The sequence below is a fragment of the Pseudoliparis swirei genome, chromosome 20 (genome assembly GCF_029220125.1).
Source record: "Pseudoliparis swirei isolate HS2019 ecotype Mariana Trench chromosome 20, NWPU_hadal_v1, whole genome shotgun sequence".
Classification (NCBI taxonomy): Eukaryota; Metazoa; Chordata; class Actinopteri; order Perciformes; family Liparidae; genus Pseudoliparis; species Pseudoliparis swirei.
Window position 1 is genome coordinate 4,074,841 of NC_079407.1, and position 18,738 is coordinate 4,093,578.

The following is an 18,738-nucleotide window of genomic DNA, read 5'->3' on the forward strand; positions in this document are numbered from 1 at the left end:
TACAAATATGACACCACGTCACAGTTACAATGAGTACTTTATTGATTCCACAGTGCTGCCAGCGCCTGACAGATAAATATTCAGTTCTGAGTTGATCTATATACAGCTTGCTGAGAGACAATACAAACTGTCCACTGTCGACATACATAGTGTTCTTATGTGTATAACATACTTTGGGCTGGTTTCCTTGTCCGAGCATACATAATATGTGGTCCCCATTGAGAGATGTGGTGAGTTGTTTCTGTGGAAGAAGCCCTATTAAGTCCTGGTTAGTTCACATGTGCAAATCATCAGATGGTGCAGCAGGAGGATAAACAATGTGTACTCTGTGTGTGTGTGTGTGTGTGTGTGTGTGTGTGTGTGTGTGTGTCTGCGCAAATAGAGGATCTGGTATGCACGCATTTTATTCACAATAAGTACATTTAAGCTATCAATAAAGTAGGAGAAAATGACATCTGATATTGACTGCGTTCAGTCGTCTCAGTTTCCCGCCAAGCAAAAAACAGATTTTTATGCAATAAATGCTGTTACAATCTGATATCTCATCAAATGAACGAACCTCTTTATGCTTTGCTTGCGTTGCAGAATTCTTCGCGGGCATTTGCAAAATAGTGTAATTTTAATAGATGCTATTCACACTCAGTAGTATCGTTTTCATGTTCACGAGTATAATCTTCGTTAAATCTTTCCGTATACTCTTTCGTTTAACAGTACAGCTGCTCACACACACACACACACACACACACAAGCATGCTCACACACATCGCGTTCATCTCGTATTCACATCCGTGTTGTGAGGTTGTTTTTTGTTTCGTGTTTGTGAATCATTTTTCAGTGCCGAGCAATCACAGATCTTTTAAAAACTCCAAATCCATCTCTGAGGCCTATTTACACGTAGCTTGGTAACAAAGAGTTTTGTTTTGCGTCTCTCTCTCTCTCTCGCCGCTTGGATCTGCATAGGTAGCGTAAACGGAAGCCGTTGCCTCGGACGACGGCGTCTCTCTCCCGTCTGTCCTTCAGGTTACTAATGGCTCGAGTTCTCCCAGAATGCTTTGCTGTGTATTCGCCGTATGTCGGCGTTCGCAATACTTCACCTGCAGTGTTCCTGAAGAACCCTTCTCATAGCCACGGCAGTTTGTAGCGCAGGTCTCCACCAATCCTTTTTCTCACTCCCTTCCGTCTCCTCTTCCTCCTCCTCCTCCTCCCCCCCCCCCTTTACTTGAGGAGCGATATGTCGTCAGCGAAGTCCCCGTGTGGGTGGAGGCAGCGGGCGAAGCGCCACTGGCACACCATGAGACACAGCGGCAGCATGAAGAGGGCGCAGATTCCCGCCATGATGTAGGCGATGGTCATGAGGGTGGACTCGTCCGTCTGAGGGATGTTGTAGCCGCAGTCCTCCAGGTCCACGCCGTGGAACGGGCCCTCCACCGACGCCGTGCGGAACTCATCGTGCACTACACATGGGGGAGGGGGGATCGAGAGACACAAAGATTATGAGTATTGAGTTATTTTATTGACAAGTAGTATCGTTTAATCACTCAGGTTGTTTGCTTATTTAAGTTAGAATAGCTTTTTCTTGAGATAGTTTTTTGTTTAGTTTAATTCGTTGTTGTTGTTTCGGTATTTTTAGTTTTTTGATTATTCAGAGTCGGCAGGTACACTCTGAATGACCCAGCATGCACCTGGGTAGGCCTTTTTTTGTACCAGGAGAGGCGGCGTCAGGAGTTCCTTTGTTCTTTTGTTTGTTTCGTTTAGTTAAATAAATTATCAGAAAAACTGAATCCTGATTGGACCATACTTTCTTTTGGCTGCGTGAACCACAAACCCCCATGATGCATCAGTGGCAATTAGATGTATGTTTGTTTTTGATTTATTGGACAAATGGCTTCTGCAACAGTCGGCCCTCACCCTCAACCCCAAAACTTCTTTCTATGGGGCCTCCATCTTTTCTTTTTCCCCCTCTATTTTCCCGTGTAAACCTGAATGATTCTCCTCCTCGGCCCCTCGGTCCCTCCGCCCTCTCCCACGACTCACCGTGGCAGGTGCTGACGGCGAAGCCGATGCGCTTCTTTTCGCGGTCGAAGACCACATAGAAGCCCTCCATGATGACTGCCCCCATCACGGTACCAGTGCTGGACTGGGACACGGCGAACTTGTAGCAGTCCTCCTGGGCGGAGGCCACGTCCTCCACCGGCCGCAGGTATTGCTACGGGAACAACAAACAGAAGGTCAGGGTTCAAACACATGCTGACTCGTGAGTTTATATTTATTCTCCAGGACTTTAAACCAAATGTCCACGACCAAACATTTTGTTAAATCTCGGTGCACACATGAAAAAGTGAGAAAATGTCGTATTTGAACTAACAATGAGAATTCCAAAGTCTCAGTATAAAACCTTAAATGACACAAATGAATGAGAGACAATAGTTTAGATTAAAAGAATAAAACATTAACTTTTCAGTTAAGGTGCGTTCATTTGCAGCGCGAAAAATTAGCGCTGCGAGTATTGAGAGCGTTTGCCGGCTTATATTTTGAGCGTCTTTCTTTTAAAAGCATATTGATGATTTTAAACTCAGCGTGAATGCACATATGAATATAACACATTACCATGACTTTTTCAAAACGTTTAGGGATTTTTTTCCGACCAGGCCTGAAAATAACCATTTACAAATTCCATGACTTTTCCAGGTTTTCCATGACCGTACGAACCCGGTATATATGTATATAGTCCTAGGCCTGATCCTTCCTATAAAGCCTCAATGATTGCAGTAGTCTTACTTCTATGTGATGTCAGTGGGCCTTCTTTAGCTGCTGATTTGCTCCTGAACCTTTTCTCAAGCGTTTCATTCTGCTGTCAGCATCAAGGTCGCCGGCCTCCCACAGTAAACCTCGGCTTTTTAAAATCTCACCGTCAAATCTTCTCCATTCATCCAGCATCAAGGCATTTCTGGATTCAAGCTTTGAATGAAAGCCGTTTAATTTCTTTTCTGTGCTTTATGAAAAGCTTTAGAAAATATTTTGAAAAAGCAATTCTCTCTGAAATGTGTTTTTTTTACCTCGCCAGGCTTTCATGAGATGACATAAAAGAGTCTGACTGAAGGATACAGAGGGTCATGAAAACTGCTTTTATTGAGAGTTACAGGCAGTCAGTGAAACCTCAGAATTACAGAGGATGTACGCGGCCCTGAACATGACTCATAGTAGTGGCTTATATTTTAATTTAATTCAGAGCTAACATCAAAACGTCTTAGAGGGTAAATCTGTCTCACGACATTTAAACCGATCACCAAAATTAGATTTAATATCCCCATCACCAGTTCAAGCAGCACCTAGCAGCTGCTGGTCTTTTGGGACGTGAGCCTTAAAGGTTCAGTGAGCTGGCTCTGGCGCCATCTAGCGGTGAGGTTGCAGTATAACTACGGTGGTCACACAAAAACATGAGAAACGCAACTAAGGCCAGCGTTGGGTTTGTCCTCTCTGGGCTCCTGTAGAAACATGGCAGGCGGCTCCGTAAAGAGGATATAAGTGGCTCAATCTACGAAAATATGATTCTTATTCTCCCGTGATTATGTACGAGTGAAAACTTACTTCACTATATTGTATTCCATTTCTGCCAATAGATCCCCCTCTATGCGACACGCGGCCGTATTACTTCAAATACTTTACGGCGGTTGCTTTGTGCGACCACATACCTGTGGGAGGATGGAGATCCTGAAGGACTGGTTGTGGTTTTCACTCATCAGGTAGAGGGAGATGACGGGGAAGATGTGCCAGGGTGTCGTGCCGGCCTGCCAACAGACCAGCTGCTCCCCGAGCCAGAACCCAGAGGGGAACTGTTCGGTCTGAAAAACATACGTTACAAATCAGGACCCCTGTGGTCAGGAGACTGGAGCTCACGCCAACAACAGATCCTCCTGTAGGTTGTTGAATGCTATAAGTGTGTATTGACTGGGGCAGTGAGTTTTAAAATCTATATTTGAGTATATATATATATACTACCGTTCAAACGTTTGGGGTCATTTAGAAATGTCCTTATTTTTCAAAGTAAAGCACTGTTTTTATCAATGAAGATAACATTAAAATTAATCATAAATACACTCTATGCATAGTTAATGTGGTAAATGAGTATTCTCTGGTGTTTAATGACAACTCTACATCGTGTATAGAGGCCCATCTCCAGTGTTCTAATGGTACATTGTGTAACCGCCTTAGAAGGCTAGCGGAGGGGTCGAAAACCCTTGTGCACAGCTGAAAACAGTTATGCTGGTGAGAGAAGCTATAAAACTGGCCTTCCTTTGAGCTACAACTTTGAAGAACATTTATATTTCAAAATAAGCATCATTATTTCTAACCTTGTCAATGTTTTGAAACCAAATCAAACTGTTGACGGGATATTCAACCTCTGTGTCTTTATCATGCTTTTATTCCTTGACGTACTTCTCTCCAGGGCCCGTGTGAAGGCAATAAAGCAGCCCATGAATACGAGAACATGGGTTTATAGTGGATAACAATCCTGCTGGCTCGCCGCTACGGTGCCACGTGCGAGTGTAAACAAAGCTTCGTGCGGATCATTATAAGGGAAGGGCTGACCGAAGAGGCGGCTTCGATGGCTTTGACCGCAGCCTGGAAGACTTTCCGAGGCAGGCGCAGGTTGGTGGTGCCGCTGTCCACGATGCTCTTATCGTAGTTGTACTGAAAAAGACAAACGGCGTATCTTAGTGTCGGCGACGGGCCGTTAAATCTGTATTTATGTGCAGCCGTATATATATATATATATGTCTGATCTCACCTCTTTACAGTCCATGTTGAGGTCCTGTCCGTTCACCTCGATACGCACGATGATGATCTCATAGTACCACTCCCTGCGAATGGGAGTGTACCAGAGCTCCCCCGCGTAGAGCGATGGGTCCAGTCCTCCGATGATCTAAGAGCAGTGGCAATAATAACAATCCAAAGGTGACGTGAGATGATTTGTATGTGTGATGCTGTGTGTGTGTGTGTGTGTGTGTGTGTGTGTGTCTCACCATGCTGCCGCCAACAGTAGCGCTGCCCAGGGAGTAGTTTTGGGTGAAGCCGGCTCCACACAGCTGGAGGGAGAAGAGGTTGGGGACAGAAGTCTGACGAACCAGAGAGTCAAAGAAGGGTTCCAATGTCTCGTCAGGCTGGAGAGAGAGAGGGAGAGAGAGGGAGGGAGAGAGAGAGAGAGAGAGAGGGAGGAGAGAGGGAGAGAGAGAGAGGGAGGGAGAGAGAGAGGGAGAGAGAGAGGAGAGAGAGGGAGGGAGAGAGAGAGAGAGAGAGAGAGAGAGAGAGAGAGAGAGAGAGAGAGAGAGAGAGAGGGAGAGAGAGAGAGAGAGGGAGAGAGAGAGAGGGAGAGAGAGAGAGAGAGAGAGAGAGAGGGAGGGAGGGAGGGAGAGAGAGAGAGATTGAGAGGGAGAGAGGGAGGGAGAGAGGGAGGGAGAGAATTAGAGAAATGTCGTAGTAGATGATGTTTTAATTTTTTTAAACTGTACAGTACATCCTTCTCCAGATATAATTTCATAGTACACCCGATTAAGAATTCAGAAAGCTGAAAAAGATAAGATACTCTGCATGTTTTTATGTTCTCTGTCCATTTTAACATAATTCTCCCCTTTTTTGTCTGTTTTGAGTTCATGAGTCTTCTTGTTGCATGTCTTGTTAGTACTTGACAATGTCAAAGAGTTTACTCACTATTCTCACTATTAATTGTTTGTGCACCCATTGGAAAGTGTAAATATTGGATTAACATTGCATATGTAATCTTATGTTTTTTGGTTTGTTTCATGACATCTGTCTCTCGGGACTACGGATGAGAAATAGTCTCATGGCTAACTCTTACAGAAATCTCAGAAATCTAAATGTTTTATCTTAATGTGCACTGTTCCTTATCAAATAAACCACCCAAAAAATAAGTACCGTTCAATATCTTTTAACAAGCCCGGTTTTAACAAAAATACATTAAAATACCGTATTTGGCTTCACTGATCACACACAGGAGAAGTAATAAAAAGCAATGAATAGAAGAAAGAACATCTGCCATATGAAAGTAACACCCGTGCAACAACAGACTGCTGACGGGGCCGTGGCGATACATCCGAAAGGATTCATCTCCAGCCGGTGGAGCGCCGCTCTTACCCGGGCTATGTCGGCGTAGGCCAGTCCCAGGATTCCCTCCCAGTTGGATCCATTGATGAAGAAGCGATCCGACTGGGTGATGGCGGCGACGTTGGAGCGCAGCGTGGCGTTGGGGCCGTGGGACACGGACACCAGGTCGGTGCCCAGCTCCCCCTCCCAGCGACCCTGAGTGTAGGGAACGTAGACGCTCCTCCCCTGGTCGCGGTACGAGTTGGAGCTGGGAACCAACGGTGAAGGACAAAGGGGGTAAGGTGGAGGAAACGAGGATACGGTGAAGGGATCTCTGAATATGAACAAATATATTATCGCAATATATCCGTTTGATTTTGTGGAAAAGCGTCATCGTCACACAACTTAAAGTCACGACCAGGAATTATAATCACGTGTTGAATTTGGCGCCCCCTGTGGACAAATGTGGTAGTGTTTCCGAGCGCCAGAGTCCATTAGAGAATCGATACTACCTTTAGAGATAAGATGTCGAATATGAGACGATGATTTGACATTATGATGCCCGTTTTATTCATTCATTCATAGCAAAAAACCTAAATGAAGAAATATACACTACCGTTCAAAAGTTTGGGATCACTTAGAAATGACTTTATTTTTCAAAGAAAAGCACTGTTTTTCAATAAAGATAACATTAAATTAATCAGAAATACACTCTCTACATTGTTAATGTGGTAAATGACTATTCTAGGTGGAAACGTCTGGTTTCTAATGAAATATCTCCAGAGGTGTATAGAGGCCCATTTACAGCAACTATCACTCCAGTGTTCTGATGGTACATTGTGTTTGCTAATCGCCTTAGAAGACTAATGGATGATTAGAAAACCCGTGCAATTATGTTAGCACAGCTGAAAACAGTTATGATGGTGATATAAGCTATACAACTGGCCTTCCTTTGAGCTTGAAGTTTGTAGAACAAAATTAATACTTCAAATATTAATCATTATTTCTAACCTTGTCAATGTCTTGACTATATTTTATATTCATTTGATAAATAAAAGTGTGATTTTTCATGGAAGACACGAAATTGTCTGGGTGATCCCAAACTTTTGAACGGTAGTGTATAAACGCTGCATCTCTACTCACAGAGAACGGTGGTAGTATCTGTGCAGGAAGGGATGAGCGGCTGCACCGACGGCAAAGTTACTGCTTCCTGTGTCCACGAGGATGTTCAACTGAGAGAGAGAGAGAGAGAGAGAGAGATTTAGTCAATATTCTGGATGCTGTGTGCATTTTGCACCAATGAAAATCAATAGGTTTGTAAAACTGACGCTTGGGTTACATCGTGAAATTGATTGTGTTCAATCTCTGAAGGGCACGTTTAATCACCGCTTCCTTGGATACAGACGCAGACTTTTTATGTCTGTTTTTGATCATCTTTAGTTTTTACTTTTCTTCTTTTTTTTTGCCAACGGCGTGGCGGCCATTCTTTGGCAGATTGTCCCTCTCATTCATCGTCTCCCGGTCATTCTCGGTATCCATTCCTCTTTCCTTGTCTTGTGTCCTGTTTCCTGTTGTAGATGTCCTTCTCTACCCCCCACCCCACCTCCATGTCTCCACTCTTCCCCTCCACTCCTCTCAGGTTGCCCATCCTCCTCCCTCCCACCTCCTCCTCCTCCTCCTCTTCTGTCTGCATCTCCTGTTTTGTGAGTATCATATTTTGCTCAATCGGTCACAAAAGTTCGTTGGTTCCGGGTTCGATGTCTACGCTTTCCTTTAATCGCGGCGAAGTGTCTTAACGGACGACGTCGCTAAAGATCAAAGGGAATGCGGCGTTACCGAAACGCGTCCCGACAGATGGAGGGACGCAAGCTGCTCAATAATGGATTGGCTCTTTAAATAAACGGAGAAGCGCTCGTGTCTCGAGGGCTGCACCCGAAAGGAACAAACACTCACTCTGTCTCCCTCCCTCCTTCTTCTAACACACACACACATCCGAGTCAATGACACACACACACACACACACACACACACACACACACACTGCACGAACGCCATCGTGTAATAACGCTGACTGCTCAGGATGGAGGTGTTTCTTTCACACTGCATCCTGACACACTGAAACTTTTATTTTAGGGCGTGACTGACAACCTCAAGAACCTAAAAAAATAGACTTTATGACGTTTACCCATCTAGCTACAAAAACCTACCGCAGGGATGAAAATGCCCTGAGCGTCACCACACAGGTTTTAAAAGGACTCATAATTTGAAGCACTAGGGCGAGCATAAAGAGTGTCAGAAGTCCTGCATTACCAAAAATGAAAAGTGGAAATTGACATAAACATGTTGGGGTAAGCACAGGGGGACATCTTCCAATGGCCTGATTGGATAGAAGCCTCTTCCAGCATTTAATTTAATATATGTATATTTTGGTCATGCATTGGTTTTTTAAAGTTTCTCAAATCATAATTTTGCCAATTTTTGCTTTTATTAAGACTCCATCAATAACTTGTGGAAACTTTGGCTTCTTGAATTGAATTTTAAAAAATATATATATTTTTCAATTCAAAAAAATTGCTTTAATATTGGTATTATCAATATAAATAATATAAAAAATCTGAATTTATCTGTACCTAGAGAGCTTCAATCACCAAAACAGTGAAGCCGATCGGCCTCAACTACGGTGCTAAGCAGCTCACTCTCATTCAGTCTTTGTCCCTCCTCTTCATCTCTCCTTTTCATTCATTTATTTTTACGCCTGCCTGCCCGCTCGCCCATTCACCTTCTCCCTCTCTCCTTCTTTCTCTTCCACCTCAACTTCATCATCACTTTCTCCGGCGCCCTCTGTGTGCCGGCCTTTCCACCGCAGCTGCACCCAGCTGGCTCTCCTCACTCTGCAGGATTGATAATGGATCCATTATCTGTCGGTGCCATTCAGGCCTTTCTCTCACTTTACACACACACACACACACACACACACACACACACACACACACACACACTCACACAGGCCCATCTGTCGTTGCAGGGCCATACTGGGACAGTATATTTTATTTGAAGTACCATCAACTTACTTTAATTACTTTAATGTTGCACTCCCAATGTATATGAGACATCTTGCATTATAAATATTCAAGTTTGAGGATATATATATATATGTATATATCTACATATATATATCTACACAAAGGTAAAGGACATGGGCTACACTGTAAATGTGTTGTAATATGCATCTCAATATCACATTGCATTAAGATGTATAGTATCTTCTCTAGTAATGTAGGCCTTGGTATAATAATTATGATGTAGCGTGTGCATATGGTGTTAAATATGCCTATTATTGCGAGTATTGTGTTATAACTGTCTTATGTCAACACAGAGGGAGAGCTAAATACACAAACACGCATAGAGATGCAAGATTGGGGGAAAAAATACATAATTATTACATGTCATTTAGAAAACGCTTTTATCCAAAGAGACTTACGACTGACAAATGAATAAAAATGAATACAAATAATAGTAAAATAATAAAATAAATGTCATATGTTATAGCTTTAAAGATAAAAGCCCTTCGCTTTGACACGTTGTTTTTTAATCAACAGAGCACTGGATTTATTTATTTTTAATTTGATGTGATAGGGTGAAATCTAGCTGCTGGTATTTAATCAATTAAGTCAATTAAGCAGATTAAACTCAACTCAGCCTTTTTTCCTCTTCTTTGGTGTTTTTTACAACATACTACAGTAATATAAATAAAGCCATTACCTTCTGCGGAGGGGAGCCCACGGTCATCTCCACGTAGTACCCCTGGCCTGACTTCCCACGGAGGTTATCGATCATGTCCACGAAGCTGATGCCGCGCGTCGCCACCGCCGCCGCCGCTGCCGCTCCTCTTCGCTTGCGCGAAGCGTGCTGCTTTCCCGCGTTGCCGCGCTCGAGGTTCGCGACGGCGGCAGGTGGCAGCGGCGTCGGCTGCTCGGCGCGAGCGCCTTGCCGCAGTGGCACGCGGATGGCTCGAGGCAGGCCCGAGGCGTCCGGCGCGGACTGACCGTTGGTGAGCAGGCAAACCGTCGCCCAAACGAGCAGACACGTCGACCGCACAGTCAACGCCTCCATGGTGAGATATCGGCGGAAGTTGTGTATTTTTTGGTGAACTACGTTTTAGTTTTTGTTGGACTTCACGACGCCGCTCCGTTCAGTTTGACATCGAGGACACAGGAGAGGAGACAAGGTTGCGAGGATGCTAAACCGACGGCTAAAACCATGATGGCAGTTGCAAATATGAGGAGGTCACTGTGTTCTTTCCCCCTCGCTCCGGTTACATTGAGAGAAAATAAACCAATGTTACACCAATGTCGCGGAGCAACACAAAAAAAAGCCCCTTTGAGGTAACGGTTACCGTCGTAACGGTCTCTCCCTACGCGCTCAGTTTAACGCACGTACCGCACGGTTCGCCCCGTCGTCGGTTCTCCTCCGCACGTCCTCATGTCAAACGACCGAAACCGTCGTCGGAAGGGCAGGCTGACCATGCGATTACCACCGTAATCCGCATCCTTCCGCGACCCGTTCATTCAGTTCTCCGCCTTCCAGTCTTTCACCTCCTCCTCCTCCTCCTCCTCCTCCATCCACCCCGCTGCATCCTTCGGTGCTGCGGGAGTAGCGAGCAATCGCCATCGTCAAGTTAGACGCGAATATCGCACGACTTCCTGTTAAGGGTTTTCAAAATAATACGGCAGCGAGAGGGGAATCACAGCACTAACTATTCTGTTAAATGGATGTTTGTCTTATGGGGTTCTTATCTCGATAAACATTACAAAAAATAGTTTTATGCTCAAACGGGAATAAAAGATCATTTATTTAAAAGTGGCTGTTTTAAAGGACAGTCAACTAAGATTGTTGGTTGCTGTGTTTATTAACAGGTGGAGGACAAAATAACAAGAACACCAGAAGCTCACATTAAGCCAAGAAAGTAGGCTTACATCAATACTATATCACAGAGGATTTGAATTGATAATGTGTTGACGAGTTTGTGATATTTTTGTTTTTCATTATAAATATTATCATTGTTTTTATTATCTTATAATACTTGTTTTCATAATTAATTTGATTAGTAATCTTTTTTTACTATTATTTATTTGATTATTTGATTCAAAAATACTTGTAGCTTCTTGTTGAACAAGAATATAAACATCTTTTATTTTGAAGGCAACATTGCGACTCGTATCGCCTCTTCAGGAAGTACCCCTGGATTCTGGGTAATGCAGTTTTCACCATGATCGCTATGCGGATCACAGGCGTCTCTATTCTATGTTGTATTTGGTTGCATTGCTACCTGCTGCCACATCAATTCTATTTTCCAAAACATGTTTCTTGTTTAAATTTAGAAAAGATCTGATACCGGGAGATTTCAAAAGGGCATTTTATTATCTCAGAAAACAGACGGATGCTTTAACACATGTTATAACAAGAAACGACCACGTGGTTTAAACTTACAGTTGTTCCCAGCTGTGAGTTTGGGGAATCATTGTATTGTTGCTATAATCCAGGTATGCTATCATTGACATATCTGTATAATTATTTTAAGAGAACACTTGTATCATGCATATTATACCTATACATTAATGTTGTGACGGTGACCACACATTATAAACATTCATTATCAAACACATAATAAAGTTGCACGGGAGCAGAAGCTCAAATATATTCTTCAATAATAAGTTAGTTTGCTTCTTTTTCTCCCCTAAGACAGACTGCCTCTCTCCTCCGACGACCCTGGACAGTCCCAGTAGGGAGGAACAGGGAGGAAGGAGGCCGCTGCCAATACGCCATCCCCATCCTTCACCTCCATGGTGAGTCCCACAGAGTCTTTGCAGTGGTGGAACAGTCCACACTGTTCCCCGAGCAACAGAGCCGGCTCCTCCTCTCCTGGAGATGCACGAGAACACATGTCGCTGTATTGGTAGCGGGTGAAAAAAATGTGTTATTACACGATTAGTACAAGCAGAGAGATCCTCACTGGTTGTCGTCTTTGAGCCCCAGATCCTCTGTTCCTCTCCAGGTTTGGTGGCGAGCAGCTCAGCACTGCCCTCTGGTGGACACCACGCTGCCAGGGGTCCAGAATAACCCACCCTACACACACATTGACCCACACAGAAAGTGTATATAGCGACACAGTCACACATTTATACATATATCACGTCCCTCACATGTCTACTACCCGATGGCCGACAACCTACCTCCTTTGAGAACAAAGGTCAAAGATTAGCTATCGTGGCATTATCACAATGTACCAGCTGATAACAGGCGATAAAGGTACACTGTGATCTCGTTGACGGGCCTTTTCTCGAGATAGTGTTCTCGCATGTGTTCGTCAATCAGGCGACCTGCATCCGGGCACGACTGAAGGACACTCACCGGTTCTGGGGGTCCGTCGTCCTGAAGCCTTTAGCGAATGGGTTGCTGGCAATTTTTAGCTGGGTGATCTGGGAGATGAGAAACAAAGAAAATGACCCTCAATCTTTACCAGTCATACCAGTACAGCCTTACGCACTGAAGTCGACCGATCCACCCACCCTGTGGTTCTGATAGGCAGTGACGGCCATGAAGCGCGTCTCAGGGAAGGAAAAGGAGCAGAAGTTCCTGTACGCGTTCAAGTGGCTGTCGGGGGCCGGGTCCACGTAGACCACGTGGAAGCGCGGCTGGTAGCGATGCATGGAGTTCAATATCATCTGGAGCACAGGAAGTCACAAAGAAGAGACGTTTCTATGTGCTCTTTTGGGATTTTTTTGTCCTGCTCTCAAAAGTAAAGGGGAAGGAGCGGTGGACCGACGTGCCCGTTGTCGTCCAGCAGGTTGTTGGTGAGCTTGAGGGTGTCGAAGGAGACGGTCTGCTTCATCCACTGGGCGCCGCAGGCGGGCGAGTCCGGGTGGAAATGCATCCGGCTCGGGGCGACGACATCCGCCCGACCCGTCACCAACCAGGACGAGCTGTGGAACGCGTACCTGGACGCACACACACACATAGAGAGGTCAGGTTGAGGTCAGATGGGGTTCTAGGTTTGAAAGAGGACCGCGGTGGTCTAGTCTCACCTGTATCGTTTGTCGTCGACGATGAGAAAGTCCATGAGGAGCACGTACTCGGCCGTCGGATCCATCCCGGAGATTTGCACCTGGAATGTCGGAAACATCCTCCTGAGGGTCCACCGACACGTAAAAGAAAATGAACATGATGGAGTGAGAAGCGCCGATAAAAAATAAAAAGGGCGACAAGCGTTTTATATATATATATATATATAAATATATATATATATATATATATATATATAAATATATATATAAATATATATATTATATATATATTATATATGTATATATATATATATATATATATATATATATATAAATAAATATATATAATATATATATATATTTATATATATATATATTTATATATATATTATATATATATATTTATATATATATATATATATCGGTTACCTTCCGGCTTTGGTGACGATCATCTCCGTGCCCAGCTGGTCAAACTGCTGCCACAGCGCGTGCATCTCCAGCTGAACTCTGACCCCGCCGACCTGGTGGGCCTTGGCGCCGGTCGGCGAGCCGGCGCCGTCGGCGCAGAAGGGCAGGGATAGCTCGCAGCTGTGAGACAGAGGGGGACCTGAGGAGAGGTGGACACGGGTTCTGTTCATCATCACGCGGAGGTGTGTGTTCCGCTCGGATGGTTTGGAGGACGAAAAGAAAGAAAAAACGCTCACCCTCCATAATTCGAAGGCTTACGAGATGCGACGTGTCCGTCGGTTCGATTCCTCCGGTCGCCGCCGTCCCTCCCGACACTTCTGACGAGCGACGGCCGTCACGACATCGTCGACGGATAAATAAATCGAGGTCGGATGAAATAGATCTTCCTCGCAGGTCTTCCTCCCAGGTGCTGCGGCGTGAGGAGTGTCCGCTGGTGTCCGGGAACATGCCGGTTTTATAAACCTCCAGACTCTCACTGGGGACCCGACGCCTGCCTCATCCATTACAATACATCACAGCTGCACGCGCATGCATGCATGTGGCCCCGAGATTTGTGCACACACACACACACACCACCGTTTTGGAGCATCTAGAGGTCCTTGCTTGCGTTTGCCATTGTTTTATATCGCCTGAAGGCCCCAAGTGGAGCTCGTCTTGACCGACCAGGAGGACGCAAATAACCTCCCCAATCAGCCCAGGGTTACCGAGTGTGGACAGATGAAGACAGCAACACGCTGCTTTTTATTATTCATAAGCCTACTTTCAACACCAGAGTAATTAGAGAGTTAGAAGACCTTCCTGGTTTAGATTTAATTGCAATTATTCTAGCACACGTATCGGATGCACAACGGCAATTATTCGATGTGTGATGTTGAGGAATCAAAGTCGTCTGAGTACAAATGCGAGTTGCAAAGGTTTAGTGGCGTGGTTGTAATGTGTGTGTGTGTGTGTGTGTGTGTGTGTGTGTGTGTGTGTGTAGCCTCATGTGGCTCTATGATGGGACGGTGTCGAAGGGTTCCAGCCTGAGGGATCCAAAAGCAGGAAAGCAGGCTTTTTCTTTTTTAATAAAGCACAAGACGACTTTTAGGGTTGTCAATAGGCCAATTCACATCCCGAGATCAGCTCATTAATCACAGCTTTCAGGACCACGGGCGGAAAAAAAAAGATGTCATATGTCATTGGATGTCTCTCTTAAGTACAACTGATTGTATTCATATTGTTCTTTTTCTAAAGGGGTCCTTGTGATCAATGATGACCCCTGAGAATGAAATCTGTGTGATATGTATGACCTCAGCAGGCGCTCCAATAAAGCCGAAGCCGTGCTGGTAAATTCCTGAGAGGGTCATTTCTGTTGTTAGGCTGCATTATATATACACTACCATTCAAAAGTTTGGGGTCACTTAGAAATGTCCTTATTTTTCAAAATAAAGCACTTTTTTTCAATGAAGATAACTAAATTAATCATAAATACACTCTCTACATAGTTAATGTGTAAATGACTATTCTCTGGTGTTAATGAAGTCTCTACAGAGGTGTGTAGAGGCCCATCTCCAGTGCTCTAATAGTACATTGTGTTATCGCCTTAGAAGACTAACGGAGGGGTGGAAAACCCTTGAAAACCATTTTTATGTGAGCGCAGCTGAAAACAGTTATGCTGCTGAGAGAAGCTATAAAACTGGCCTTCCTCTGAGACAAGTTTGAAGAACTAAATTAATAATTAAAATATAAACCATTATTTCTAACCTTGTCAATATCTTGACTATATTTTCTATTCATTTAGCAATTTATTTGATAAATAAAAGTGTGAGTTTTCATGGGAAACACCAAATTGTTTTGAACTTTTGAACTGTAATGTAAATATGTTCACAGTTCAGATGAAGTTACCTTTCATCCTCATGTCGGCGGCCCTGAGGATCACCGAGGGAAGCTTCAAGTCAAGAGTCAGAGAGCGGAGGTAGTTTTATATAAACAAGTTATTTGTTTATTGAGCTGTATTCAGAGCACAGGTTTCATCAGACAAGCGACATTACACAGAGCTTCAGGGCACTTCATGGTGACTCACGTACAATTCCTACACACAACGTAAGACAGCTGGCCATGTCATGCGAGGAGTAAAGCATGTGTGTGTGTGTGTGCTGAGTGTCACGTGTGTCTGCTGCTTGCCTGTGCTTGAGGGTGTACGCGGCAAAAAAAAACGAAAAAAAGAGAGAGAGCGCGGCATTCGCATCGGATAGAGTGCGAGAGAGAGAGAGCGAGAGTCCTGCCATCTGGTTGCCAACGAGTGCAACGAGTCCGGCACCGGCTTCTCTTTTTCTTCTTCTTTTTTTGTGGGGGGGGGGGGGGGGGGGGGAGTTGTTCTGGCTGCGCATTGTGAGGAAGAGAAGGAACGGAGAGAGGGAGAAAAAGGGTGGAACGGTTTCTAGCTACAGGTAGCTGAGGTTAGTGGCGACGAACGGGAAAAGGATTTTACTGCTTGTTAATGGAAGCGGCGACCAGCTCGAAGATGGCGTTGAGCTTCATCTTGACGTCCTCGGCCAAAGGCTGAATCTTCTCCCTGAGGGCGGTGAGGTCGTCGGCGCTGATGCCCTGGGCCTGGTCGTAGGCCATCTTCATCTGGTCCTTGTATTCCTCGACGTAGGGGCTAACCATCATCTTCAGCTGCTCCAGGCGCTCGGACAGCTTGGCGCGGACGGCCTCCACGATGGGCATCAGGGCGGTCTTGGTCTCCTCCACGTTGTTGGCCACCTTCAGGCGCAGATCCTCAATGATGGGGTCCAATTTGGCCCTCAGGACCTCCATGTCGGCGGCGTGCTTGGCGGAGTACTCGGTGATGATGGGCTCCAGGGCGGCGCGGTACTGCTCGATGTGCCTGTCGATGACCGCCTTCAGGGCCACGCGCTTGGGCTCCAGCTTGGCCTTCAGGTTGTCGATGTCGGAAATGACGGAGGCGCGGAAGTCGGAGGTGGCGTCGGCGATGGTGGCGACGACGTTGTCGGTGACGGGGGAGACGGCGCCCTGCAGGGTCCTGAGCTTGGCGTGCATATCCTCGATGCGCTCAGACAGGCGCATCCTGGGAGGGGAACGGAGACGGAGGAGGGGGACCATTTTAATATATATATACACTACCGTTCAAAAGTTTGGGGTCACCCAGACAATTTCGTGTCTTCCATGAAAAATCACACTTTTATTTATCAAATGAATATAAAATATAGTCAAGACATTGACAAGGTTAGAAATAATGATTAATATTTGAAGTATTAATTTTGTTCTACAAACGTCAAGCTCAAAGGAAGGCCAGTTGTATAGCTTATATCACCATCATAACTGTTTTCAGCTGTGCTAACATAATTGCACGGGTTTTCTAATCAGACATTAGTCTTCTAAGGCGATTAGCAAACACAATGTACCATTAGAACACTGGAGTGATAGTTGATGGAAATGGGCCTCTATACACCTCTGGAGATATTTCATTAGAAACCAGACGTTTCCACCTAGAATAGTCATTTACCACATTAACAATGTAGAGAGTGTATTTCTGATTAATTTAATGTTATCTTTATTGAAAAAACAGTGCTTTTCTTTGAAAAATAAAGTCATTTCTAAGTGATCCCAAACTTTTGAACGGTAGTGTATACACTACCGTTCAAAAGTTTGGGGTCATCCAGACAATTTTGTGTCTTCCATGAAAAATCACACTTTTATTTATCAAATGAATATAAAATAGTCAAGACATTGACAAGGTTAGAAATAATGATTAATATTTGAAGTATTAATTTTGTTCTACAAACTTCAAGCTCAAAGGAAGGCCAGTTGTATAGCTTATATCACCATCATAACTGTTTTCAGCTGTGCTAACATAATTGCACGGGTTTTCTAATCAGACATTAGTCTTCTAAGGCGATTAGCAAACACAATGTACCATTAGAACACTGGAGTGATAGTTGCTGTAAAAGGGCCTCTATACACCTCTGGAGATATTTCATTAGAAACCAGACGTTTCCACCTAGAATCGTCATTTACCACATTAACAATGTATAGTGTGTATTTTTGATTAATGTTATCTTTATTGAAAAAACAGTGCTTTTCTTTGAAAAATAAAGACATTTCTAAGTGACCCCAAACTTTTGAACGGTAGTGTATATATAAACTTAGCAATTACAGAAAGTGAGACTCTGCCTTACTTGAGCTCTTTGTACTCGGTGTCATCGAGGTGGTCCAGGGCTTTGTTGGCGCTGTCCTTCACCTGAGTCAGGTACACATCCATAGCGGCCCGGATATGGGCCAGCTGGCTGGGTGCATCAGCCTGCAGGGAAGCGGCGTGAGAGCCTGAGGAGGAGGAGGATGGGGGGGGGGGAAGCAGAGGTAGGAATGAGAGACGAGCAGATTTGGGGGGGGGGGGGGGGGGGTATATTTCAAACATCTCCACGTTCCGGCCGAGCGACGCCGTGTCCTACTCACCGACGGCCAGCAAAAGCGCGAGAGCGAGAGCAACGAATTTCATGATGGTGGTCTAGAGAGGGAAAGAAAAGAGGAAACAAAACATGTTACGAGAGCAGTATTACAGGGGAAGGAGTTTTAATTTGAAAAAAAGTGTGAAAAAAAACTATTTAAAAGTGGAAACCCGTTAATCCAGTGAGTCACTTCAAACCTTCATATGGTCAGATGAGCAGGCTTAGAAGTACACACTAGTTTAACTCACTGTTAAAGCTACACACTCATCCCTGAAGTGGTCCACATTAGTTCGTACTAAACATATGGCTGCTAATTAAAATAACCTGTAATCTGTGTGGATTAGGGATGGCTCCGAAGTCAGAGAGAGAGAGAGAGCTCATGAGCTCTGGACTCCTAAATCGAGCTCATCCGTGGCTTTGCGGTAAAAACACAGACACAGAATTACCGAGTCATCTCCCTGAGCTCTGAGACAATCTGTTTACGACTCTGGAAATGGAGACGACATGATTCCCAAAGTTAAACTTCATTAAAAGTTTACAGATTGCAGAAAGCTCTAAAAAAACTAACTAACTCTAACTATCCCAAGTCCCGAGGAAGAGCCCAGCTGTTGTTTGCCTTACCTGGTGGAGTTTGTGAAGAGACTGAAAAACTT

General features: G+C 44.6%; 3 protein-coding genes across 3 annotated transcripts; all 3 read right to left on the reverse strand.

Annotated features, from left to right (window-relative positions):
- Nucleotides 1-18: 18 nt before the first annotated feature.
- bace1 (beta-secretase 1) lies at nt 19-10,653 on the reverse strand. The gene is made up of 9 exons (XM_056440587.1): nt 9,865-10,653; nt 7,246-7,334; nt 6,154-6,370; nt 5,025-5,162; nt 4,790-4,924; nt 4,591-4,692; nt 3,693-3,842; nt 2,035-2,206; nt 19-1,454 (listed from the first exon to the last, which is right to left on the reverse strand). The coding sequence occupies exons 1-9, from the start codon at nt 10,213-10,215 to the stop codon at nt 1,216-1,218; spliced, it is 1,593 nt and encodes a 530-aa protein (XP_056296562.1). The 5' UTR covers nt 10,216-10,653; the 3' UTR covers nt 19-1,215.
- Nucleotides 10,654-11,839: 1,186 nt separating this feature from the next.
- LOC130210712 (T-box transcription factor TBX10) lies at nt 11,840-15,357 on the reverse strand. The gene is made up of 8 exons (XM_056441195.1): nt 13,871-15,357; nt 13,596-13,773; nt 13,188-13,289; nt 12,929-13,100; nt 12,672-12,827; nt 12,514-12,581; nt 12,116-12,228; nt 11,840-12,024 (listed from the first exon to the last, which is right to left on the reverse strand). Exons 1-8 carry the CDS (start codon nt 14,079-14,081, stop codon nt 11,840-11,842), a joined length of 1,185 nt encoding a protein of 394 aa, XP_056297170.1. The 5' UTR covers nt 14,082-15,357.
- A 232-nt stretch (nt 15,358-15,589) lies between these two features.
- apoa1b (apolipoprotein A-Ib) lies at nt 15,590-18,738 on the reverse strand. The gene is made up of 4 exons (XM_056440588.1): nt 18,707-18,738; nt 18,093-18,144; nt 17,816-17,960; nt 15,590-16,704 (listed from the first exon to the last, which is right to left on the reverse strand). The coding sequence occupies exons 2-4, from the start codon at nt 18,133-18,135 to the stop codon at nt 16,101-16,103; spliced, it is 792 nt and encodes a 263-aa protein (XP_056296563.1). The 5' UTR covers nt 18,136-18,144; nt 18,707-18,738; the 3' UTR covers nt 15,590-16,100.